Source organism: Serinus canaria, chromosome 1A, assembly GCF_022539315.1.
Source record: "Serinus canaria isolate serCan28SL12 chromosome 1A, serCan2020, whole genome shotgun sequence".
NCBI classification, from domain to species: Eukaryota; Metazoa; Chordata; class Aves; order Passeriformes; family Fringillidae; genus Serinus; species Serinus canaria.
In genome coordinates this window covers 34491784-34518546 of record NC_066314.1, presented here as the reverse complement: position 1 = coordinate 34518546, position 26763 = coordinate 34491784, and the positions used below count along the sequence as shown (strand labels likewise).

Here is a 26763-nt window from a genome sequence, read left to right as displayed (position 1 = left end):
TATGTTTGAATTACTCTATTCTTAACATGATTTGGGGTTGGAGGTATTTTTGGTTTTCTATGTGTGAAATGGTTTGGATGCATTTCACATACAGAAAAATAACAGCTGGTGAGGGGGCAAGGAAGAGTAAGATGAAGCTACCAAAATAAAGGGATAGCTTGTATCATATGTGGAGAATTCTTGTCTTCAAACCACATCCTGTGTGATTCTTCATCCTTTGTCTAAAAGTTCTGTGTGCCTAAATGTGTCCTTTCCAGAAGGAAAAAATACATTTGTGTTCTGCCTTGCAATGATAGTAACTCTGCAGCAACAAAGCAAACTTGATGAAATGATTGAATTAGAACAAGCATCAGCATAGGCAATTGTCTTTAGCATCCTGGGTCTAGGTTCAATTTCATATTCCATGAACTGTAAAGGGAAAGGACTTGGTCAGAAAGAATCAAGCAGGAAAACTCTGAAACCATGTGCTTGCATGGCACCTTTATGGCCCTGCCATAAAGAAACACTGGGCAGGTGAGAAGGCACCCAGAAACACTGGGTAAAGTTTAAATAATATTTGAACTGAGAAATTTATCCAGATCTGACAGATTGGATAACTTCTGCCAGAGTACTTTGATCTCTAGGAAGTTCTGTAGGGTGAAAAGAGGGGTTTTTTTTTTAATAACTATACCTTAGGAGGTAGCCTTCCTGCATCTTCCATATGTCTCCTGTTAATCCTAATGAATGAAGCAAGGTTTAGGGTTGAAGCCTGTACCACAGAAGCTGCTGGGGGCACTGCTACTGAGGTCAGCATCTGCAAATTCACTCAGTCAAAATAATTGGCATATTGCCTCCCTGTCCCGTCACTGGGCAGTGCTGAGAGGAGCCTGGAGTTGTCTTTCTTCTCTGCTCCCTCCCATCAGATATTTATGCACCTCTACCTTCTCCAGTCTAAGCAATCCCACATCAAGTTCCAGCAACTGCTTTGGAGCCATTGTGTTCACAGTGGTGATGTTTTGGTGCTTGTGTGAGCAGCAGTGGGTCCCCAGTCACAGGTCTCCATCTGTTTGAAGTTCATTGGGAATACCAATCCCTTTCACTCACAATCATAGTCTGCTCAGTTCAGCAGAAGCCTCAAGCTTTTGCCCAAATCAAACCTCTGCCACTGCCGAAGGGAACTGCACTTCTTTCCCCGGTCTGACTTATTTCAGGCTCAACAGAAACCTGGAGCAATTGCTGATTTACAGTGTCTAGCCTCTATAGGGTGTAAGGGCAAGAGCTAGCCTGAGAAACCTAGTTTTCTTCATCTTGATGACATAGAAGGCAGTATAATCCTGTAGGCATAGACCTGGTTCCCAGGCTTTCCATGTTATATAACCATAGGATTGAAAGTAGAGCTTTTCCTGGCATGGATACTCACTTCAGTTTTCAGGGTTATGCACGTTAGCTGCAGGTGGGTGAAACAGGATCCAAAGTAAAGCAGAGACATTGAAAGCATGAGTAGCCACTGAATATTTTACCCTCTTCAGTGTACATCTATGTCGAGTAGCAACAGATACATGGTACTCCCCAGGCTGAACTCACTTCTGCATCTTTATATTGTTCTCTAGGAAATCTTTATATCTCACACTCTGCATCTTTATATTGTTCTCTAGGAAAACACGTTCTGAGACAGAGCAGAACAATTTTTATTATATCATTGTATCCTGGGTCCACTGATACTAGACAGAAGCAGGAATAATCATGTAATGTGAGGAACTATTAAGCTTATCTAGCAGAGACATGGCATAAAAAATGTTTTGGTTACATTATTTTTATATTTTGAAGTCATTTATCCTTGACATGTAATTTAGAAAATAGGGTTTAATGGCTGTTGGTAATTGCCTGTATGTTCTGATATCAGTATGTGTAGTGTTCAAAATTGATGTTACTAATTAAATAACAGAAACAGGAACCAAGAGTTAATTGCAGTCTGTGCAGGTTGCCCCTCAGGTGTTTTGTGTCACTGGGCAAGTCTCAGCTCATTAGTAGAAACAAAGTCAATGAGTGTTTACAGCACTGGAAGCAGCTGGAGAATTACAAAATCATTACATCTCATAGAAGCTGTGTGCTGTGAATGTGGGCAGTCATGGTCATGGTCCTCCTCCTGACCACCACCATAAGCAAGACTTTAATGAATTGAAAAGTGGTAGAAAATTACAGCATGCATGTAATTCTTTCTGTTGATTACCAAGATAAAAGATACAATAACCGAATTTTGCCACCTCCCTGATGTGGCTGTACATCATTCAGTCAGTTCAGAGATTAAATAGGGATTTTATTCACATAACCCCTCCATGTTTTCCTGTAAGTATCTGTTCGTTGTTTATGGATATGAACCCTGACTCACTTTATGAATCACTCCTTTTAAAAATACATTTCTTTGAAGGTTAACTACATATGTTGTCCCAAAATTTTTATTATCATGAGTTTAGTCATATTAAGTACATGATGTTCAGATGAACTTCACCTGAATTACCCCATGTGTCTGACCTACCTAATTACCCCCGATCCCTGATTCTGAGTTGTCTCCAAGCTTCTGCATTATCACCACATTTCTCTATGACTTTGTGTGACTCAATAGACCTCTGATAAGCATGTTGACTGGCACAAAATTGCTACGAACAGTTTTCTGAAAGAGATCATCTGTTCCAGCATATTTGCAGGTTTGCCCTTCTATTTGGTCTTCCCACATCCAGTATGATTACCTCTGGAATAGAATACATACATCAAATTACTATCAGTCATAATTTCTTATCCCTCAAATGGTACCTAGAATCTCCTTCTTTCTTTTCTTTTTAATATGAAAATTTTGCCACCTCAATGTGTATCCCTGTTTTATATTTATACAAAAATACCTTACATATACTTAAGTATGCTGGCCCTAGACACTCATTGATAGTTTTTCTTCCTTTAGGCATTGCCAACCATTCATGTAGCCTTCTTTTTTTTTATGTAGACTTTAGAGCACATCATGTAGACTTTGCAGTATTTATACAGTTATCTAAATCAATAAGAATTATCCTTCGCAGCAGCAGCATAATTTCTATTATTCTGTTTTCTAGTCTTTCCACAAACTTCACAGTTTTCTGCACGAGAAAGCACTTTGGGTTTTCATGAATGGGCAATGTCCAGATGTCAGTACTCTCTGGATTTGAAAGAAGGGCAACAGGCTTCCTGGAGGGCCTGACTGTATTTGTAGCTCACAAAGTATTTCTCTGTTTCTCATAAAGGTTTTTATTTCTTTCATTTGTGGCTATACTCAGCAGAACCTCTTACAAGGTGGAGCTGTCATGGGCAGACTGACTTTTCCAGATCTGCAGAATATGTAAGACAAGAGCCTTAGGCTGGGGTAGCACTGCCACTGCCATGGTCACTGTTGTCAGAATTCCGAGCAGCCTGGAAATGGGTTTGCACTGCAGATAGATGTGCAGCCCCAGCTTAAAGTCATATTCATCATAAGGCTCTTTAGGAAACACTGATTTACAACCTTTTTATGCAAGCAAACTCATGTCCAGAAAACCCCAAATTAAAGGCGCTACAGAAGTACAATATCACTATGAAATTATGCCTTTCATCAAGTTTGCCTAATGGAATTTCAATGTTTGAATGAAAAATTCCCCTGGGGGATGCAAACTGATTGATCAGATTAAGTCTGTATTCCCAATTCTCTTTCTGCTTTTCCAAGTTTCTAAGGCAGTCTGTTATTGCCTGTTAGTAACAGCTCTCATCACATATCTTTATTTCATCTTTGGACCAAGAATGGCACTGGAGCTTCTCTTTCCTACCAGATGTAATACTTCTTCAGTCTAAAGTAAACAACTACATCCCCTACTAACAATTAAAGCTCTACATGTGTTTAATTGTACTTGAAGTTCGAATACACAGGTGTGCATAAATATCTTAAGGATATGACCGTAAAGTTTCATATATACAAAGATTCATCTTCCTTAAGGACATAAACTGTCAACTAGCAGCTTCTTTCTTGCATGAAAGATTTGTGAAAAGCATCTTTAAATAAGAAAAATTGTCAGGTTTTACATGTAGCTGTCAATTCTACTTTCTTTTACTAAACCATCTTAAAAATAATAAAATTAAAAGGCTTGAGTCGCTGAATGAAGATTTGGAATTTTTACCTACATAAATGGCAGAATAGCAGTTCAAGTTAAAGGTTAAATGTATTTGGACTCTGACAAAATGGGAAGATATTATTATTTGTTCATTGAGTTTTGAAAAATATTTTTGAAAATGTATTTTTTCTCATTTGTGAGCTGCTCTATGATCTATATAATGTCTATATGAATTGCTAGTGCAGAAGACAGAGAAAAAACAGAATACAGAATTTAAATTGAATTTAAAAACTTCACAGTTAGATGCAAAGTTAGAGCTTAGAATCTCTAATTGCAGTCTAATTTTAAAAGACTCATGAATCATAAATATATTTTCATATTATATTTGGTAAAAAAAGACACCATTCAACTTACATGATGAAGTTCCCAATCTCATTCAGGTTATGCACATAATTTAAATGCTTCTCTTGTGCTTTGTATATTAGCTATATATTATGTCAATTAACTGTAAAAGTAGTTCTTAATAAAACAGAAGAATCTTTATACAATACATGCTGCAGACAGAAAATAACACACATGGCTAAGTACAAAATACCAGCTTTGGAGTCCCCAGCACAGGAAGGACAACAACCTGTTGGAGTGAGTCTAACATAGAGAGCCACCAAACTGATGAGAGGGATGGAGCACCTCTCCTGTGAGGGAAGGCTGGGAGAATTGGGATTGTTCAGCCTGAAAAAGAGAAGTTTTTGGGGTGACCTTCCAGTACCTGAAGGGAGCCCACAAAAATGATGGAGAGAAACTTTTTTTACAAGGAAGGCCATGTAGTGAAAGGATAGGGGGAATGGCTTCAAGCTGAAAGAGAGGAGCTTTAAATTAGATATCAAAATAAAAACTCTTTTCTGTGTGGCGGAGGAACAGAACTGTGGATACCCCCTCCTTGGAACTGTTTAAGGAGAGGTTGGATGAGACTCTGAGCAACCTAGGGGGAAATGTCCCTGCCTATGGCAGGGGGTTGATTCTGTATTAAATGATTCTGTGATCCCTTCCAACTCAAGCTATTCTATGACTTGATGAACTCAGGATGTATTACATAAAAAGAACTTAGATAACCCAAACTTTGTTAGGGTTAGAACACTAAGATTTACTGACATAAAATATAAAGAATATCTCAAAAAACCCAGAAAAAGAGATAGTGAGGCATGTTGGCCAGAATTCTGTGTTGGGTGTCCAAATCTTTTTATTCACAGCATTGACATTACATACTTTTTCATGTTTCTGAGATAAGCAGCACTTGGGCTCGGTGTACTTTTGGTTATTCAGTCCTAGTGAATATTTGTAGTCCCCTGTTAGTAGAACCATGAAAATAACAACATGTCCCTGTGAAAAGAACTACAAATGTAAACAGAGACATATTGGTTTTTGCTGAAGCTTTCCTTGTTCATGCATTCTTGCTCTCTCTCTCACACAGCATGACATAAACCTTCATGGTGTTGTTGAAATTGTTTAGAAAAAATAGAAGCAGCTCTGCCTTTAACAGATGAGACAGCAGCACCCTGGACCGTGTTGTACCTGCCTGACATAAAAGACCCAACCCAAGAAATAAGATCACCATATGGATGACCGAGAGATGATTCTACAAATAATAACAATTCTGTCTTTTAGAAATCCATGTTGCTGGTTATGTCAGTGTAGCAGCTGTCCAAAATGCCTCTGAAGAAATACCTTCCAAGGAATTCAGCAAGAGTTTCATCAGTCCTCGTGGGGCTAAGTGAGCTCTTGCTGAACACAGAATCTTTCCCCTTCACACATTTAATCAGGCAATTTCTGGAAGTTTTTCTGGGAATTTTATATTTAATGGGGAAATGATTGTAGAAATGAGAAGCTGAATAGCCATTTAGTTAATCTTTTATTTCTTTGCTCATACCAATGAATGAACAAAGTGGAGTTATGGAGTTATGGAGTTAATTCCTTTGATGGTCGATTATTTTAGTTCAACATTGTTTTGAGTAGTTAAATGAACATTCCTCCACTACTTCAGACACAATATAATGATGAGGCTGGTAAGGCAGGTTTGTTGGTTTTAGTTCTAACTCACAGAAAAGGCAAAAGAGGGATTAGTTGGCAGGCTGAGGATGAGCCCTGCCAACCCTTATGATGTTGGCAATCATTTGCAGTAACCTACCCCATTTTTCATTGAGGTAACATGATACCCTGCTGCTTTGTAGTGTAACGATGGTTTCTGGATATAGGGCAATTTGCTGTATGCAAAGCCATGATAGTAAAATTATGGTAGAATGGGGCTGAGCCCATTGCTGTATGTACACCTCTGGCACTCTGTCTTGCCATCCTGTTGGGTGGTGAAGTGGGACTGCACCTTCATATTGAGCTGTATGATAAGGGCTCTGCTGTGCAGGGCTGACAAGAGAGGGGATGAATGGATATAATATATACATTTAGACTCTGCACAATGCTGTGATATCTCTGTCTTTTGGAGGAGTAAAAGATGGGACGCGTAAACTGTCCAAAATACATGATTTGCCAGCGTGGTGTGAAGAGAAGATAAAACACAGCAGGGAAGTGGGAAGTGAGGATAGTGCAGGAAATAAAGCTCTTTAAAGCTCTCCAGTAAATTCACATCTTTGAAAATACAGTGCATGTTTAATGCAACATGGATTGGATCCATTGAGTTTGCTCCTGTGCACTGACCAGAGGCTGTGCAGACCTGGCACGTCTTTGTTCTGCTGTGTGCAGCCATTGTCTCTCTGGAAGTCTTGAGTTCCAGTGGGATAATGTCAGTGGATTTTCTTCCCAGAAGCCTTTGCTGATTAGGACCATTTGCAAAATAGATTTCTGCCTTATTGTAGCAATTCGGAACAAGATCTTTAAAGAATAAATAATTGAGATATTTTTTCAAAACAAGCTAAAGATCAGTTAGACATTATGTATAAAACATAGTCAACAATAACCATAGTCTCCAATGAAATTTTTGTCTTTGTCTGCATGATACTGTGAAAAAAAAGGTGACATGAATATACAAATTTAAGTAATGCTCTTCCACTTTTCCTGAAGCTTTGTAGCTTTTTGTTTCATCTTATTTTTCCAGGTAACTTCTGCACTTGTTGAAGTAACACAACTCCACTGGTAGGTTAGGCCATAAATTTTATCTGTATAGCAACTGAGAGAGAAGCCATGCAGCCTTTTATTAGCAAGCATAGATGCTATTGTTGTCTCTTTCCTTGGATACAAGGTAGATGTCCTGTTTGTTGGGTTTTTTAATGAAGTATGGAAGTCCTCTTGCCATCATTTGCAGATGACAGGAAGAAAACAGATATTGCTCTGGATCAGAGCCATACACTCAGTATCTGAGAGGTTGAGTGTTTCTTCACAGGCATCTCCTCCTGCCCACATGGAACAGCAGCCACAGAACCACTGGGACTCTTCTGGGTTTCCAGAGTGCAGGAAAGAGGCAGAAGTGTACATAAAGGTACACTTGTGGCATTCATGCAGGGGAGCAGAGTCTCTCAAAAACAAATGGCATTGGTTATGGTCACTTGGGGGAATCTGGGAGATTGCTTCTAGTATGTTTAAAGAGTGTTAGAAAGAAAGAATATAGAAAAGAGATGAACTCCAAATCTTTTACTGCTGTTTCTCTCTGAAAGAATTATGAATTGTTTTGCTTTTATCTATGTGTGAGAATGAGAGGACCATATAAAAATTCTTTTCAATTTTCTCTTTTAAGGGTGATCAGTTCTAGGAATAAAAAGGAAAAAAATGCATTTTTCTCATTCTAAACATCTGAGCTTGGCTTTGACAGATGTGTTGCCTGTTCAAAAGAAACTAAGCACAGAATGGTCTTCTGATCTGAAAATAAAGGAGAGAGATTAAAGATCCATGAATTAGGCCCTGTCTCCCTGTCATTTTAGAAGTAACATCCAATAGTACAGAGCAGCTCAGCTTCTTCATATTGGACCTTATTTCTTCATTTTGACCTCACAAATGGAGTCCCCTCTAAAGAAAAGTCGCCCAAATTAGCCTGAAAGGCATTTTAGAAAACCTTCTCTCTAATAGTTGAGTCAGAAATCTTGAAATTTGGGAAATCTTAGGAAATTTGGGTCACAGTGTAGGCATAGTATTATCAGTGTATCATAGTATTATCTGCTAGTCAGAAATACAATATTGCTATTAACATTAATAGGCCTTGTTGAGGTAAAACTCTCCTTAAATCTTTGAAAATTTGATGTTAATGTTTTCACTTCACCTGTGCCTCCTCTCTTTAGTACTAGACAGAATAGGAAAATCCCATCTGCATAGCTGATCACGGGAAAGCAAATTTTTTTGCCTAAAAGCTTCTGAAATACGCTCAGTATTATCATCTTCAGAAGGTCAGAGTTCCTGAGATAGTTGCCAAAATCATGAGACTGTCTTTTCATCTGCTTTCTTGTTTCTGAACTTAAAGTGATAGTTTTGCTAAGACTTGTGACAAGGTCACATGTTCAGTCCTCTGATTCCATCAGTCATATGATTCCATGACAGAATAAAACCCAAAGTAATTCAGGTTTTATCTAAGAAAAAATAACAGGCCCCCAAGGGTTTTGCTTCATTTTGCTGAACTTTCTTTAAAGTGCAAAATGGTAAAAGGAACATAAGTCCAAAATTACAGGGTTGTCTTGTATTGTCTGTCTGTGGTTCATGTTGGTTTGGAGTGCTCAAGTAGGAAGGGTAAAATCAGTATTACAAGCTTTATTTCAGTAATTTATGACTATGGTGAAGATAATGTCTATAAACAGACTTCTTTGGGCTAAAAGGCTGAAAGCTGATAAAGATCCAAAACATATGGATGAATTGCATCACACTAAACAGCCCTTATTATTGGACATTTGTGTCCTGAAAATGGGATTCTGATCTCTCAAGAGTTGAAGGCTAAGGAATCACTTCTTACTTTCAAAGTCTTGGCTGTGCTGGACCATTAATCCAGACTGCCCTGGGACATGAGCCTTATTCAGGAATCTCACAAGAACAGCCATTATGTAAATACCTCAATTCCAGTTGAGTCAAATGAATTTCGAGACACTTTTGGTTTTTTTCTTCCAGATGTATTTCAAATTTTCCTCTTCCTGTGCCCAGGAGCTGCAGAGAACTATGATTATCAGAAAAAAGGGAAAGCATTTGCCTCTTTTTATAATATTCCCATTGTGTCTGAGTTCAGGGAGATTTTATTCATCTGAAACTAGCAATATAAATTGTCTCTGAAAATAAATGCATGAGAAAGCAAGGATGTCAGCAGTACTGAAATCTTACTTTGATTTTCGAAGCAGAGAGAAAGATTATGAATAAGAGTAATTCAGTGGGAGTCTTTTGGCCACCTCAGTTCCTGAAAGATGTGAAAGTTGCTGTTTATGTATCTACTTTTGTTCTTCGTTAGTTTGTAAGCTTATATATATGTTTATATCCATGTCTGCTACAAATGAAATTTAAAATCTGAAGACAAAAAAGAAAAAGATGGTTTTGGGGTGGAGTTTTATGTCTGCCTTTTTTTTTTTAGAAGGTATTTTAATTGTCTTTTGTGTTAAGGGTCATTATACAAAGTTGTAATGGGAATTCAAACTAAAGTAACTAAAAATCATATTTAAAAATAGCTGAAATGATGGTTTTATAAAAAGAGCAAGAAGAAACAATACTGGGTTTATGGCATTTAGAACTTTACACTGGCTCTACCTAGAGATATAATAATTGGACAGAATTAATAGCTGAAATGAGGTTTTACAAAAAGGGAAGTAGAAACAATAGTGGGTTTCTGGCATTTAGAACTTTACACTGGCTTTACCTAGAAGTTTAATAATTGGCAGAAAAAACCAAACATATTCTAAAGTGCTGTGCTGAACAGGCTCAAAAGGATCTGTTTGCTCTGAGGATTACAGCTGGCTTTGGGATGATGAAATAGGATGTGACTGGTACAATCATGCTGTGCATAAAAGTTGTACTGGACATAATAGCACCATGAATTTCTTTTGCAATGCAGGGAATAAATTTTTTGCCAATATTGAATAAGGACAGATAGGACAATTTTATGGAGCTCGTTATGCATGCCTCTCAAAGAACAAAAAGGTTAAAATAGTGTTCAGCTGAGCTCTCCCAGCTCTCTTTGTGTTTCCAAATCTCTGCATTGTCTTGTGCTTTTTCCATCATCTTGTCCTTTGAAACTGTCTGCCATAAGGGAGGAGGGCAGGGAGAGATGGATGGATGCAGGAAAAAGCCCAGAAAACTATCAGAGCATTGAAATAAACTTCAACTGTTATTTTAAGAAAACTAAAATACGTTGTGCTAAAGAAAATCCCAGTCCTTGAAGGCACGCAGATCCTAATTAAAAAAAGACAGGAAGTAAGTTTTGGGGGCAGCATTAAAATTGTCTATGAAAGAAGCTGAAAAGTTATATTCTACATATCTGACCTCTATCTTACTAAAATATAAATAAACCTGAGAAGCATCAAGTTCTCCTATTCCCATATATAGGCATAGAACTGGAGCAGTACAACTGAGGCAGACTTGCTAAGGCCAGAGGTGTAGCAACATTTCAGCCTCTCACCCATACTAGTAATCAATTGGCAGTAACTGCAAGCTCTCCCAGTTTAATTTTTTTTTTTTAATAGACATGAGGAACAAGAGAAGTACTGCAGCCTCCTGCTCCTCTCCCTTCCCCTTCTAAAGGGCTCCCACAGTACAGAGACCTGCTGGAATTGGTGTTATTTGATGGTGAGGCTGCAACAAACTGGTGTCCCATGGACAGTAGATAACTTTTCCTTCTCCTCTCCTACAGCCCCTCAACAATGACAACCATGCATCCCATGGGCATTTAGGATATGGGATTCTGCCACACTCTTACTCAGGACAGGTCCTATTAACTTTACTGGGCTTTGAATAAGGTTACTCCCCTACTGAGTTGTAGGGGCTATGGAACAGTAGTTTCTCAAAATCTGCAGTGCATTCAGTTTTTGGAACTTATATATACCTTCTGACTTCCAAATATATGGTTAATGATTCATGCATTAATGACACCACAGGAAAGAGGTAAAGGGAACTGAGTGCAATGAGCATTGTGAGGACAGTGTAAGACAGGGTTTCAGACTCACCCCCCTAACTACCTCACATTGTGGTACAGGAATGACCCACACAACTCAGAAGCCAGAAGAATGAAATAATATACCTTTTGAGATTTCCTTTGGAATAAAGAAAACTATTCTGTGTCTTTTCATTAGATGTGATCAGTCAATTCACATTGCCTTGTGGCACCACACTGGAAGAGCTGCCTCTTATGTTTTCTTAAAGACTGCAAGCCCAGAGGTTAATGCAAAACATAGGACTGATAGAAATCAAAGTGCACCTCTTGAAGACAGGTATTAACAAACCTTATCCTTATTGGGCTGAATTTCATTCTTGTACACCTCAATCATCAATGAAGGTCATAAAGTCTTCCTATAGTTGATTGACTCACTGCCCAAGTGCAAGTAAGCTCAGTGAGGGAATTGAGGGAATTGTGGCCAAGAGCCAGACCTCACAGATGGAACATTTCTCACTCTTATGTTGATGCTTCCTACAGAACTGATCAAATCAGCCCCAAATCAGCTGATTTAATTTAAGAAATTAGTTCTTCTCCCTGGAAAAAGAAATGTAAATCTGTCACACAGCTGAGGCAAACAAGTTTAGTCACATCATGCACCCACCTCCAGGAAAGTTTTGCCAGTCTGAGGAGTGGATGCCAGTGGAGTGCCCTGGCATCACCTCAACAGCTGGTATGGTGTCTTCAACCTCTGTGATGCAGCAGTCTCTAGGATTGTCTTCAGCTGGTTCCCACCCGTGCAAACAGGACTAGAATGACACCCAGTTTCTAGCCCAGGATGATGGGCGCCACTCAAACCTCTCAACAGCAGACTGAGAACTTCCTCTGTTGTAGCACTAGAGTTCATCTTAGTTTCTGACAGTTAGAGGATGATAGCCAACTGCCTGACAAGGCTTGTAGTATGTCTTCTATACAGTTTCCAAGGACATATGTGTCCTTCAATGTCCATATAAGCATTCAGCCCTATTCCAACCTCATAGTCAGTCTTTGGCCTCTGCAACTTCCTGTGGTGGAGTCTGTGGATTAATTGCAGTGTGGAAAAGATTTCTTTGATCCATACATTTTCACTTTCTCATATTTTAATTAACATTCACTTGAAAATCACTTTGAGGGGAGACCATACAGCTATCTGGACTAATTGGATTAACCCTCTATTTCTCATCAGTGTTACTCCTGTCTTTGATTTATTCCATAGAGCTCATAACATTCATAAATATTTAAATGTATATGCTTTCATGAAAAATTGATCAAGAGCCATAATTGCTATTTAATACTATATGAGAAATGCGTAGTTTCAGGAAATAGTATGCTTACTTTAAACAAAAATTTTTCATAACAGATGTGGGTTGGTTTTTTTTTCTAGCAAAAATATGAGTGAAATTTTACATTGTCACATCTTGAAAAGCAACATACAAATATACTAAACTTCCCTGAACTAATCAGGATTTGAAGCAATCAAAGTAACTTATTCCTATCACGTTTTTCCTAATACTTATACAGAACCAACTTAGAGCTCTATTTTTTTTGTCACCCAAATACTATTTGGACAAGCACTTATATTTTTGCAGTCTACATATGATATTTGGGATTGTTTGGCAGATTTGCATATTCTGCAGCCTCAGTGTCTCCTCAATAGAACATGGATGACTGGAACAGAAGCATGTTCCAGGTCAAGTGTTTCTCATTGCTCTTCAATGATTCTTATAAACTCAAGTGTATGCCTGTAATTTTTCTACTATTTCTGGTGATTTTCACTATGCTTTATTCAAGCCATTGGAAGTATTTAAATGTCCCAAGATTGATATTTCTAGTCATATTGTGTTTTAGCACAAATATATTATGTGTGAAAGTTTGAGTAGGTCACTGTAGACAACTGCTGATACACAGAAATATGAAGCTACTTTAATTAATCACTAAGAATAATTGATTTTATACTCATGAGAACTTTATCTTCATTTACAGACATAATTCACAGTTTAATGTAGACCTCATAAAAGGGCAGGTCTTTCCTCTTGGAGAAGATCATATGATAGTGGGAGAGGTAAATGGGAGAGGAGTGAATGCACCTAAGATACCAGTTCAGCTTAAGGCAAAGTTCCTTTGGAGTGGGACTTGGCAAAATGCATTGTTGTAGGTGTGTAATTCTGGCTAGGGATATACTGCCTCCCATGTGATTCGTGGATTACCTGAGACACTAAAGTTGCTGTGACACATTACTCACATTATTTTAGAAAGCCAAAATCTTCTGTGGATTTGTATCAGGCACCTGAGCCAGCTAAAGGGGCTCACCTGATGCCCCATGCAGCTACAATCTCAAATACTGAACAGTGACAGGAAGGAAAATCTAATATGTTAAGGGGGAGAAAAAGAAAGAAATTCAGGTATTTTCACAATTTTTTGATATATTTGTTGTAGTCCTGCACCAAAGCTGTACAAATAAATCTGCAACACTTTCAGCTTCCCTCCTGATAAATATAACCTTATTTTGGTTGTACGGCTGAGGCTGTCTGATGAGGGTGACAGGATGAAACACTGTGGCACTGATGAACTGTGCAGACAGCAGAGTAGGGTGCTCAGACAGAGGGACCCACAGCTTGACCATAGTGCAATATTTGCTTTAGTGCAGAAAACCCTCCCATTTTATAGCATTTTTGTTGAATTTTTAAAACCATATATAAATAACTGGAGCACAGGCGGGTAAGAAAACCCTTCTCTGAGCTCTCTCACTTGTTTGGCTTAACTAAATAAGTGTGTTTATTTTTATTTTTATTTTTGTTTTAGCACAAAATAGAACTCACCACCCAGTGGCCCTTAAGTATGTAAAATTCCTAGCATGTATAATTTGTTGATTTAGTTTTCATATTTTTTCATGAAAGTGTTAAGATGTTTACTTTCACCTTTAATCTTCTTTGTCTTTGATTATTTTTGTTCTGTATTATCAGTTTAGCAGGAGGTTTGGGAAAACATCTGAGGTGGTAGGATCAGAAGGAATTTTGGGGGGGAGCAACAATGCAGAGAAATGGAATCATATATTTGAAGCTCATTGCAGAAAGGATATTATGGATGATAAGGAAAATGTAAGAAGGTGGTGCTTCTCTGAATTTTTCTTAAGAAGCAGAACATGACCTGGCAAATTAAGGTTTATTGTAATATCCTAAAAGTATTATTTCAGACTCTGTGTCGCATATTCCCTTTCACGTTAGAGATTTTTTCTGTCCCTTTAACATGAAGATCTTTATTAAAAAGCCCCTGTAGGATGTCAGTTGTGAATGATCTTTGGTGGACTTCTGTGCTGAGTGTCCCTTTCTGGAAATCTGTCTTCCAAGTTTTCCACTACAAGCAGAAAACTCTTTCAGTTCAAACTACCTTTTTTACTTGGATCAGAGGAACCTAGAAACCGTCGCCACAGTTGCAATATCCAGGTGGGTAATTGCTCAGGAAAATGAGCCATCCAGGGGCTTTGCCTCTGGGCTCAACAAGTCGCTATTGCCAACAGAGGCAGCTGATTCAAAATCATAACCTCCTTAGGGAGGTGGTTGCAATCCATGATAAACACTGCAGATGAGCAAAGGTAAAGGATTAGTGCTGTCTTACTGGGATGTTTCAGCCCTTTCTTTTCCAAAGCAAAAGGACCAGCTAGAGGAACACAGTAAGACATAACTTGTGTATCTATTTATTTAGATGGATTACTTTACAGAGGTTAATTTCACTTTTTTTTTGCAAGTGGTATTAGTAGTCGTGGATTTAATTTTTGTAATTGTAACCTGTAAATGGCTTGTCAGTTTTCCATTGTATGAGTGATTCTCTTAATGATGGCACGTCATAGTGTTTGTCTAAGTACAGGTATTATTGCTTTTGTACTTCATCCATTAGCAGTTTCCTCTCCTAATCTCTTACCTTTGTGGACTATAGTCAAAACTGTATCTAGGCATGCCATCAGGATGGCATAAGAATAATATTAAAATATTTAAATATTAATGACATTTTGAAAATTTTCTGATAGTAGCATTTAAGTTTTTTTTCCCTTTCTCTTTTCTGTAGTCTTTCTTTTCTTTTTCTTTTTTTTTTTCTCTTACTAACTTTTCTCAACAAAAAAATTTGATACTTAGGAATTTGCAGAAATGCAGTTTTACACCAGACCCTCAGGTCAGACTTCAATTTCAGTCACCTTCAGGAGGCACATACTAGAGCCAAGAATATAATGCCCCCAAGTGTTGCCTTCATCCCAGACCAGTCTGATAACGTTGTTGTTATTGAGGAGACCTGATGCCTATGCTGAATAGACATAAATTAGCTGTGATCTTGTCAGAAGGAACTTGGGAAAAGACTTTAATCTTGCCCTGTTCCTGTCATTTACTGTAAGCACCCAGAGTTCACCACAGTGTAATGAATTGATACATCTCCAATCTAGTCCGCTGCTGCTTTATGCTTTTGTGAATACAATACCAAAAAAGGGATAATAGAGAGCACAGAACACATCTGTGATGTTCTCCTCACTCTGAAGTAGGTGCTCTTGGGATTCCATCAAGCATTTATGTAAATTACCTTTCACTGATTGAGTTAGAAATTCCATTCCTAAAGTGACAGATTCTGGATTGCTTACTTGCCTTTTGACAGGAAGAGTCAAATGCACTCCCTTGTGCTGTCTGAAGTAGAAAAAGTCGACCTGTAATTCTCTTACTTAATTTTTTCCTATAATAGCCGAGGAGCTAAGATTCACACTGACAGCAGAAAAGGAGAAGCAGATCCCTTCAGTGAACAGCAAAGCAAGGTTCTTATAATCAATGTGAGATGCTTCTTCCTTAGATATTTTTGGGCTTTTTTGGGGATGAAAAGTCAAAAAAAAAAAAAAAAAAAAAAAGAAAAGAAGAAAATTTTAATAGCAAATCTTTATAGCTGCAGAAGATGCATCCTGAGATAAGGCATAAGGGCAAATTTCTAAGGAAGTTTTCTAAAAGGGTGCTGTAATCTCTGTGTGCAAGGCCAGGTGAGATTTTTAAGAAGGCTGATGCCAGACTGACAGAGAGCTGGGGTCTTCAGGCTTCCCCCAGGACCACAAAGGACAATGTAGCTCTTACAGACACACACACACTGCAGCGTGGATGGATATTTGTTAAAAGACACAGTGGACTGAATTCAGACCTGGTAGGCAGAAATGTGACTCTTCTGAAGATAATGACTTTCACCACATTTTACTGTGCCTGGATATGATGAACTACAATCCTATAATACTAAATCTAGGAGAATCTATTACCTTTTTACAGGCTCTTTAGGATCTTCTATTTCTTCTGAAACTTGATATTTTTCTGGCTGTTTCATTTCTGTGTCTTTATCAGTTAGATTTTAACACACTATTCTGTGTCTTTATCAGTGAGATTTTGACACACTATTTAATATCTCAATAATGTGTTATGATACCTGGATCAAGTATGTTTAAATGAATGTATTTTGATTTTATGCCTGCTAATTTTGCTCAGTAACAACAGTTATTATTAACCCCATAACTCAGGGTCACCAGCTTGGACACTCTTTATGCCATCCTAATGTGTCTCCAGGGACCCTCCTGACAGTCTTTCTATTTCAGGAGCAACTCCCTTTCTCATTCACTCAAGACATTCAGACCAGGCTGTCTCAGTGTAGTCACAGCTTCAAAGCTCCAAACCAATTCTTGTCAGGTGTTCCATGAGTCAGTCTGAGGTACAGAAGAAAAAGTGCTCACATCTGTGAGACCTCCACATGTCCCCTCTCAAGACATCTCTCTATTTCAGTGATAAAGTTGGAGCAGTTTTGTAACCATTGAGGATGTCTGTCAAATTTGAGAAGCAAAGAGAAGAAGATTTTGTATTTTAAAAATGCCAGGGTGGAAAGGGTATTTGAAGTGGAAGAATCTTGTGATACTTCCAACGGAATTAAAGCTCAGTTTTGTGGTAAGAGCAGATCTCATGCATCAAGACCTGACAATCCCAGTAGTGTAAAAAAAATGGGAAAAAGGGAGGAAAAGAAAGAAAACTGCTCAGTGCTGACATAAAAATGAAATCAATGGTGGAAAAAGAAAGCACATATTTTGTGGTTTTATGTTGCGGTTTATAAATACTGATAAAGAAAAACAGTCCAAATGTGTGATGTTGCTTTTCTTTAAGATAAATGTTTCCTTTCTTTCTGAACCATAACCATATTCCCAGTGTGATGTCTCACCCACGGATGTTTAATTCTCTTTATGCAGCTCTGGTTAGGAAGGAAAAATACCTGCTTGGTTCCTCAGAGCAGGAAGCTGGCCCATGGCTCTAAATAGGAAATTTAAAATAAAAATCTTTTTTATCTTGAGTCAACTGGCTCAGGCAGAACTTAGTAACTTCCTAAGTCAGAAGTTGCCAGAAGCATTGGAATCCTGTGGCCATCTGACATAGTCATCCTTCCTCCCTTCTCCACTACCTATTGTCTGCAAAAGGGATATGAAAACAAAGAATCAGATTCTAAAGTAACACAGGGAAGTACTGTCTATCAGGCATCATGTGAAGACCCAATATCAGGGTCTTCTTGGACACAGAAGATTTCAGCCTAAATTATTTCTTGGGTAAAATTCCACTGACTTCACAAAAAGAATCTGAACTTGAGGAAACTTCTAAATTTCACTATAATTCTAACACAGGGAAAGAAAGTGCTTCAGTGCAATAGTTTGTCTCATCCTGTGACATGGATGAGGAAGCTTTAGGAAATTCAAATGGGGAATGTATCCAGAATGTTTCATTTCTGATCTCAGAAACTGCTAATCAAAATTAAAATTGTATGATTTCACTATGTGTGACTCATTCTTCACCTTCAGGGAGATATGCTAAGACAATATTCCAAAGGAATCTTCATTGTGCAAGCTCAACATCTCTTTCTTTAAGGATGCATTGATGTTTAATGCTTAACTTTAATTTCTAAGGTAGTAATTATGTTATCTTTAACACTGACTTGTCCAAGGAATTAAGTCAAAACCATCTGGAACCCATTCTGAGTGTACGTGGGCAAAGGTGGTACTATGCTAATGAATAGCATTTAAGGCACTGAAATGCACCATTGGATCTATTATATATTGTGATGCACATAGATTACACAGATTATTGTTACAGGAAAAAAACTCCACAACAATTAGTGAAAAGCCCCAGAGATCAGTCATCTTGAGAATTAAATGTCTTGTACAAGGAGTTCATTTGAACTGATTTTGTTTTTCAGACACTGCAAATGGATGTAAACAAGCTGAATATCACATTGCTTCGGATATTTCGCCAAGGAGTGGCAGCAGCACTGGGACTGTTACCTCAGCAAGTTCATATCAACAGACTCATTGTAAGTTCCAAAAGACTGTGTGTATTAAAGTGTACCTGCTTATTTAAATTCTCCCATATTAATTTTCCTGTCACTATGGAGGAGTGCAATTAAATGGGACAGAAAAATACTTATTACTCCATTTCTTCAACTGCACTACAGAAAAATAGATCCCCATTTCAAAATTATTTAAATTTTCCTTTGAAAATACACCATTCTCAGCTAAGCCAGATAAATCTCATTTTTTTCCTGTTCATAAGCAGATTGCTTATCCCTTAGTTTTCATTCCATACAGCTCTTTTTCATGTTCACACCTTATCCATGTTTTGTTTCTCAAAGGTTGAACATTGCTCAAAAAATACACGTGATTGATCCTTTCAAAGCATCTTCACAATTTATCCTCAGACTTTCCATTAGTAAATTAAATGTCATCTACAATATTAATATTCATGCTTTGTTATTCTGCTATAATAATCTGTCCTCAGAAATGATCTTGTAGACTACGGTATCCTATTGGCAAAAGATGCTGATAAATTTGCTTCCAGCAAAAAAGACTTTTTAAAATCAACTTCCATTGTATGGTTTTTTGTGTATGCATACTTATTAACACTGTGGTCTTTTTATGACAATTTTACCATGAAGCAAGAAAACCTAACATCATGTGTGTTTTGCTAGCCTTCAATTCACTTTGCAGAGGGAAGAAGAGGTTTTTTATTCTATGTGCAGTTTGAATATTAGGTAAGAAAACTGTCAGGTTCAGCATAAAAGTATTTTCTGCCTTGAAAGCTTGATAGGATTGTATATATCAAACAGGATTATAAAACCCCTTCAAGAAAAGTCTCTGTGAGAAAGATCTCACAAGAAGTACAGCGAGAAAGATCAATAGGAATGCACTGCAGCCCTTTCCATGTTCTTCAGGAATCTCACTCATTCGTGACAAGCGATGCTAAATTCCATTTGTCCCCTGCATTGACCAGATTGAAAGGTTTAAAGACATATTCAGAGAAAAGCACAATTAAATGAAAAATGTTTTGCAGTCTGAGTTGTGTATTTCAACATACTGAATCACCTAGTAGCTTTCTTACTGTGCTCCTTAGAAATTATGTAAATAAACAGAAGAAATATGCTGTTTATTTTCCTACTGGCTCCACTGCTTTTTGCTTTCTCCTCTCTTTTATGATTTAAGGGAAGAGATAAAGTCATTTTGCACCTGCATGTAGCCCAGAAAACAGTAAGCACTATTATTTAATTAGTCTTTTCAACACCTGTAAAAGTTCTGTTATGAATCAATATTTCAGCTATGTAAGAAAGCAAGCAAAATTTTCCTCTATTTGCTCTAAAAATCACACACAGTCAAAATTCACAGGAAAGACTAATACACCTTAGGAGACATTATTCCCACTTTTCATTCTTCTAACATGAAACAGTTCCTCTCACACAGAGTGCTGGCAAGTAAGCAGAGCACATCAAAATTCATCCTGCCTTGTTTCAGTGTGTTGTTTCTCAACTATTCATCTAGGCTCCCTGTAAAAGCTCTCACTGGTAGCCAGTGTCCTTACCATTCTTATTCAGCAAATGGACCAGCAGCACTTGTGAGAGCACAGAGGACAGATTTAGGGCAAACACGTTTGAAAGAGTCTCTTCCTGTGCAGCTCTATTTTGAATGCAAGGAGTATTTTATGCAAAGAATATTTCATGCAAAGGTATTTTAAGAATAGCAAAAGATGTCTTTTTCTTCACTTCAATAGAGATAATGATGCACATTCAAGGTGATGGGAGGGAGGCAGGGGAAATCAGGATTATCCCCATTTGAACTGATCTCTCCCATCCCATAATGATGAATAGCAAATAACCAGATTGGTGAGGTTCTTGCCAGGCAGCAATGCAGGGAGCAGCTCCATACCAACCTCATGTGTGTGGAATTCCCCAGATCTGGAATCTGCTCCACAGTGTCAGCTACACTGGCCATAGCCCTGGAGAGACAGGGTTCCCACATCCTGTTTGGACATCAGAGTTGTCTCACGTGCTGTTCAAGTCTATCACAACAGAGAGACTCTCTTTCCTTTTGCTACCTTGAAACAGGGTGGGCATCACTGACATTTCTAATACAGAACCTCTTAGGCTGCCAGGACTGCATCAAAGACCCCAGGGCAAGAATTAATAGATAAGGGAGTGGACATTCTCAGGTCGCCCGTTAAGTGCTCACAAAACTTCCCTGGTCCTGTAATTTTGTTGGACCATATTAAGTTGCACTGCAGTCAGCTAAGAGGACTTTATTGTGGTACATGTCTGCCATATGTTGAGGAGGGACTAGAAAGTAATGTCCAAACATCACAGCATTATGCTAAGCATTCCTATTTCAGCTCAGCTCAGATGAACTATCTGCTAAAATCCCTGCTGGCACATTGCCATTGACCCCATCCCATGGCTCCTCCTATCACTATGTTACATTGATTGTTAAATGATACTAGACTCAGGAAAAGTCTACCTTGTCAATATTGATTGAGACAAAGCACTCATGCCCACATACAGAATTTGCATTTTCTTCCAGTCTTCTGGGATTTACAGAGACAGGCAAAAGGTATGCTGTGCTCACAGAGCAGGTTGCAATCTTTATACTCCATGCTTTTGCCTTAATGCCAGACCCCTCCTATAATTTTGGTTTTTTTTTTTTTTTCTTTTTTCCCTAGGGGAAGAAGAACTGTGTGGAACTGTTTGTGTCCCCACTGAACACAAAGCCAGGAATTTCTGAGGCGCTCCCATCTGAAGAAGTGCTGCGTTCCCTTAATATCAACATTTTGCATCAGAGTTTATCCCAGTTTGGAATAACAGAAGTCTCCCCTGAGGTTGGTTATAAATCTTCTAACCTGTATTGTTTTGATACAAATTAGGCACTTACATCCTTGGTACTATTCCGGCTGAGGTTCTCAAGCATGAGGCAGAATGTGTATGGGCTTAGACAGCCTCACTAGTGCAAGGCAATTATCAGAGAATCCTCAAACAGCCTGCCTTGGAAAGGATTTTAAAGATCACCTAGTTCCAACCCCTCTGCCATGGACTGTTGCACCTTTCACAAGACCAGGTTGCTCAGAGCCCCATTCACCTAGCTCTGTTCAATGACTTTAGTAGTGCTTTATCAGGCTATTGACTCTTTAACATCTGCATCCTCCTCGCACAGATGAGCTACCATTGAAATCAGAGTCTAGATCCTCAGCATGCACTAATTGCCTTAAAGGAACTGGACATAAGGAATTCCAGTCCATTAATGGGGGTAGGAAGATATAACAATTTCAATAGAGAGATAAATGGAATGCAGATTCTGGGTGTCACTATTACTAGCCATGTAACTTTTGTCTGATATGATTTTGAAAAACTGAATCTGTACATTACACCTCTGCTTCTTTCTATTTTTAGCATTGGCAAGAGATTTATTTTCTTTATGTGCTCCAAAAAGAGTGTAAAAATAAAGCTTGTAGCTATTATTTGTATGACTTATTCCATTTTTTGGAAGAAAAAAATCCATTGCAAAGCAGAGATAATATTGTCATCTCCACAGCCTGTCTGAGACATTATCAGTGAGATGGACAGACATCTAATTCTGGGTCAACCATTTAAACTGTGCCCAGAAAATGAAAGAAAGTAAAAGCCTTAAGGGTAAAAAGCCAGTGAGCTCATGGGCATGGCTGTATCACACTGCATTTTAGTTAGTGTCTTACCTGAAGCCCTTACATACATATAAAAACCCTCATAATACAGTTTGGGGCCAAACCCCTTCAATCATGTTGTCAAGAATCAAGATTTTCAGTGGAAACTCCCAGTTTGGCAGAGGAAGTGTCTGTGTCCAAAAAAATGGGAAAAAAATTTAAATACTCTGATGAGCTGTGTTTCCCTCTATGGGTAAAAAGGTCCTGGGGTTTTTTATATCCAAAGCTGTGTTTGAGACACTGCTGCTTGAGCCATTGGACTGTTATGCCTACCTGTATTTCTACTCATTGGAAATTGGTTTTCTCACTTTAAGTATTCTAAGAATCTAGATGTCTTTGTTACAAAAACAAAAACAAACAAAAAAAAGACATATAAAACAAGGCCAGTTCATGTTCTACTACAGCAACCTGACACTATCAAAATTCAGACTCACAAGTTTTAGCTGTTCTAATAATAAACATAACAAAGCAGTGGTTTCCAAATAAATCAAGTCTTCATATCACCCATCAGCAAACTGAGTGAAGCTTCCTTTAGGTCAGAATTTCCTTTGTATCTGAAGCACATGAGTCTGACAGTTGGGATGGAGGCGATTTTCTGTTCCTAGACTACAAATAACACTTCAGGTAGACATGGGACAAGAACTTCTATGAATAATATATGAACGGAGAAATGTCATCAAGCTGTGAAGAGATGCTGGAAAAAAAACAAGCCTTGAACTCAAGAGCTCATCTTGAGGTAGATACATTTCAATAATCTGGAGTGTTCAGATATTTGTATTTTCTTTCTGGAAAAAAAATGTAGCTAATAATTTAGTACAGGATTATTAGAATGGAAGCTGTGCAGTCTCCTAATACTGTTGGAGACACAAGAGATTATTTTACTATTTCACTTGATAGCAGATTATACAGCTGAGACATTGATCCTAAAAAATAATGCAGCTTTACACTAATATGTAATACACTAATTATATTGTCCCTATGGATCTCAATAGTTTACATGTGTAAGACTACACAGAAAAGAACATCTAAAAAACAGCAACATACAGTCTTTACTTGGTCAGCTGCCAACCACTTATGTTCCCTCAACTTGCTCTAAGAACAAATTGCTCCAAAAAGAGTAACAGTGAACTGAAACAAAACAGGCAAACCTTTAAAGGAAGGTATAGTTATAAAAAGCCTTACATAAATGTGATGCATGATTTTACCCCTTGTAAAATGCTGTGTGTGTGTGCTGCTGAGCTAGCAATCTTGATTAAATCATGAGCTAAAATTGTATACTCTTCTACCAAAAGTATGAATGCTTCACAAGCAGTATTGTACGTGCATTATCAGTGTGTCTGTGCACAAAGGAAGCGTTACTCTCATCTTTCTAGGTGGGTGGTGGACACAGAGGTGTTAGGGCTGCAATTTGTCTCCTTTTTCAGCTGTATTTCAGTAAGAGCTGCCTAAGGCTTGAAAGTCTTCTGGCTCTCTCTCTATGGTAAACAAAAAGAGATATGTTTGACAAGCAGTTCATCCCATCTGTGAGACACCTCTCTTGAGATGGCTTGGTTGACCCTTTTTAACAAGGTTTAATGTAAACTAGACTCCCAGAGGGTTAATGCTGTGGGAGATTAGCCTGTCCAAAGAAATTTTACCAAGATTATGTAGGAAAACCCCCATGGAAAACTGCTCTGCTCAAAGTTTCAGTCCATACTATACCATAAACAGCAAAAGTCCCATTGGATGTCAGTACCTGAAACTACATTTCCATTCATTACAGAAATAATTTACTTGTTCACATCTCCTGATGCACGGATCACTGCTTGATCTATTTTCAAGTAAATTGCCTGTCTCAAAATTATATCCCAGTTTCTTATTCTGCAGTTGCTGAAAGAGCAGTTTCCCTATATGTCTTTGCTGTAGGAACCACGAGAGTACTTTACTGTCTGGTGTAAAATGAGATGTCTGCCAGTGGAAATGTGTAAATTTTAAAGTGTCCTTGCCATATCAGGGGTCCAGGACAATGTCTATACCTTTCATATCTCCCTGGTTTTCCAATGGCTTATCATAGTTGTAGCATTTTTTCTTTTATTGTGGTCTAAAGTTTGTGTCTGAAGTGGGATTTCAGACTGAGTTCTGCTCCATGGGATGTACCACAGTCATAAGCAGACTTCTCCAGAACAAAGTACCAAATTGTGCTTGATGGTAAGACTATATTCATTGACTCAGGCAGTCTGTGTTATTATGGTGTGGGAATCCTGGCTTCCTAAAGTCTTTAAATTGCTTGGATTTCAGAATTTACTAGATTTCAGAATTTACTAGAAGAGAACTTGAAGTGGTTTTGAATGACAAAAATAACTGAAGTTACAGTACATAAGATAAGGGTTACTATGTTTTGAGAGCTAAGCTAACTGCCAGCTGGAAATGTGTCACTGAAGGAGAAATTTCCAAAGTTCATACCAATATTGTGCAATCCCAAAATGAAGCATTACAGCCTCCTTGCACAAAGAGGTTGCCTTTGAAGTATGTGATATTAACATATTAGAGAAGAAATCAAAGGAAGCAATCATGCAATTAAAGTATACAGAAACTGTAAGTCGCTGTAAGGACAAGTGATCAAAACCAATATCTCAGAAATTAAACAGCCTGGACTGATAGAGGCACCTGGGAACAAACAGAGCACAAGGACACGCTCCTGTGATCAGGCAATGCAGCTGTAGTGTAAAACCTGCATGGTGCACCCAGAGCACCCAAGAGAAACAGGAGTCCTGCAGGCTGCCAGTGTGGATGTGGAATCACAGCACTTCATCACCGATGTATCTAAGGCAGAGCTTTTGAGGTGACTTTGTCATGGGAGACATGATTAAGTGACCACTATTCAGTGTCCTGTGAGCCTGAGAAGTCACACACATTCCTACATGTTATCAATGGGGGTGGAAATGATTTCTTGGCAGCCTTTCCTAATGTCCCTTAGCTAACATTGTTAAAATAGCAGAAAAAACAAAGCTATTCAGTGTGAACTTCCATGAACCCTTTTTGATCTTGAGTTCTACCCCCAGCTCCCTGTAAGCTTTCCTCTGAGCTCAGAACTACAGCTTGCTATGCTCTCATTAGTGTTCCAGCCCAAGGGAGTAAATTGGGGTTAATTGACCCAATTTGCAAATCCACCTGTTTTTCACTGAAAATTTACCTTTTCTGGCAGGTCCTGATACTGCAGCAGAATCTTTCAGTCACAGATTTTACAGTGACTACTTCAGGTCAATGTCTTTCTTGTTATTATCAAAAGCTGTCTGCTCATTTTACTTGCTTGTAGAAATACTCCACTATTTTTCCAATAATAAGACCACAAAAGCCAGAGTGGGTTTTTAGTGTCTTTAAAAAAAAAAAAGTTTAGAAAAATTGTTTAGAAAAAACACATTTGTTCCAGTTCAACAGATACCCTTATGTGCAGGCACTCTTCAGTAAGGTTAGTGATTGAATGGCATTATAAGAATACATGTGATTCTTCCACACATTGAATTATGCTGAATTCAAACAGTTTAAATTAACCTGGATCATCCTGCCTGAAAAACTCACCTTATTGGAGACTCATTAGGGAATGGAAAGAGTAGGAAATTATGCTTTCCTCCTTGTTTGCTCCAGGATCTGGTACTCCCTGAGCTACTGAAATTCCCTTGCCACTCCATCTGCTCTGATATTCCCCCACTTTTATTAGCTGCGGATCTTTGCAAATTAGTCTGAGTATATCCTCAAGTCTATTCCTCAAAAACTGTCTGAAGGACAAGAATCCTCTTATTTCTGCCTTGTATTTGGCCATGCTATTAGCTTTTTTCCTGGGCGTCAGCAATTTGCAGTGGGCGTGGCAGTTGCTGTCCCTCTTATCAGTTTTCCCAGACAAAGGAACAAAGTTCTGAATGATCTGCATTGACGTTTCAAAAAGCAATTCCTTATCATGGGTGTGACATGACTCAGTTACTGGAGGTCACAGCTTCTTCTGTCATTAGGAAACAGCTTCAGCAATGATTTTGCTCTCCACCAGTTAGATCTGGGAGAGAGATTTCCTTGAGTAGGTGAAGGTACTACTTTCAAAATGGTGTGTCAAGTAAATTCAAGTTGTCGTATACTTTTACCCTTTCTACAGCATTTATTAATATTCTTTGAACATTATTGCTAGAAAGACAAGTCAGGCAAAGACATGTCCTGAACACACATAGTACTAGGCAGACGTCATAGAGATTAATTCTCTTAAAGTCTTCTCCTCTTTTATTCTCTTCAGTCTGTTATGTGTATGAATTCTATTATAAAATATTTTAAAAGTTTTGAAACATCATTATATTAAAGTTTATATAAGTCTCTCATCCACTGAGACTAAAATTCCCATTAGCTTCTCCTTTACTTTTTAGTGTATTTGTCCTTTCAGTACAGAGGTATTAAACCATCCCATTTATTCACTTACAAAAGGTCAGCATGGCCAATTCTCCTTTAGCTCCTGCTTTTTATCTAAGTTTCCCCCTGAGAGAAATGAAACACCGGAAAGCCATCAGGTAACCCACCCAGAGTCAGA

The 26763-nt window shown here is 38.2% G+C and overlaps 1 protein-coding gene across 1 annotated transcript in view; it reads left to right on the top strand.

The window, feature by feature from the left end:
- PTPRR (protein tyrosine phosphatase receptor type R) overlaps window positions 1-26763 on the top strand; it is a 138289-nt gene that overhangs the window by 53031 nt on the left and 58495 nt on the right. The window contains exons 5-6 of the mRNA XM_050969899.1: window positions 18421-18534; window positions 21204-21359. Coding sequence (XP_050825856.1) covers window positions 18421-18534; window positions 21204-21359 — 270 coding nt within the window. The remainder of the gene's footprint in view (window positions 1-18420; window positions 18535-21203; window positions 21360-26763) is intronic.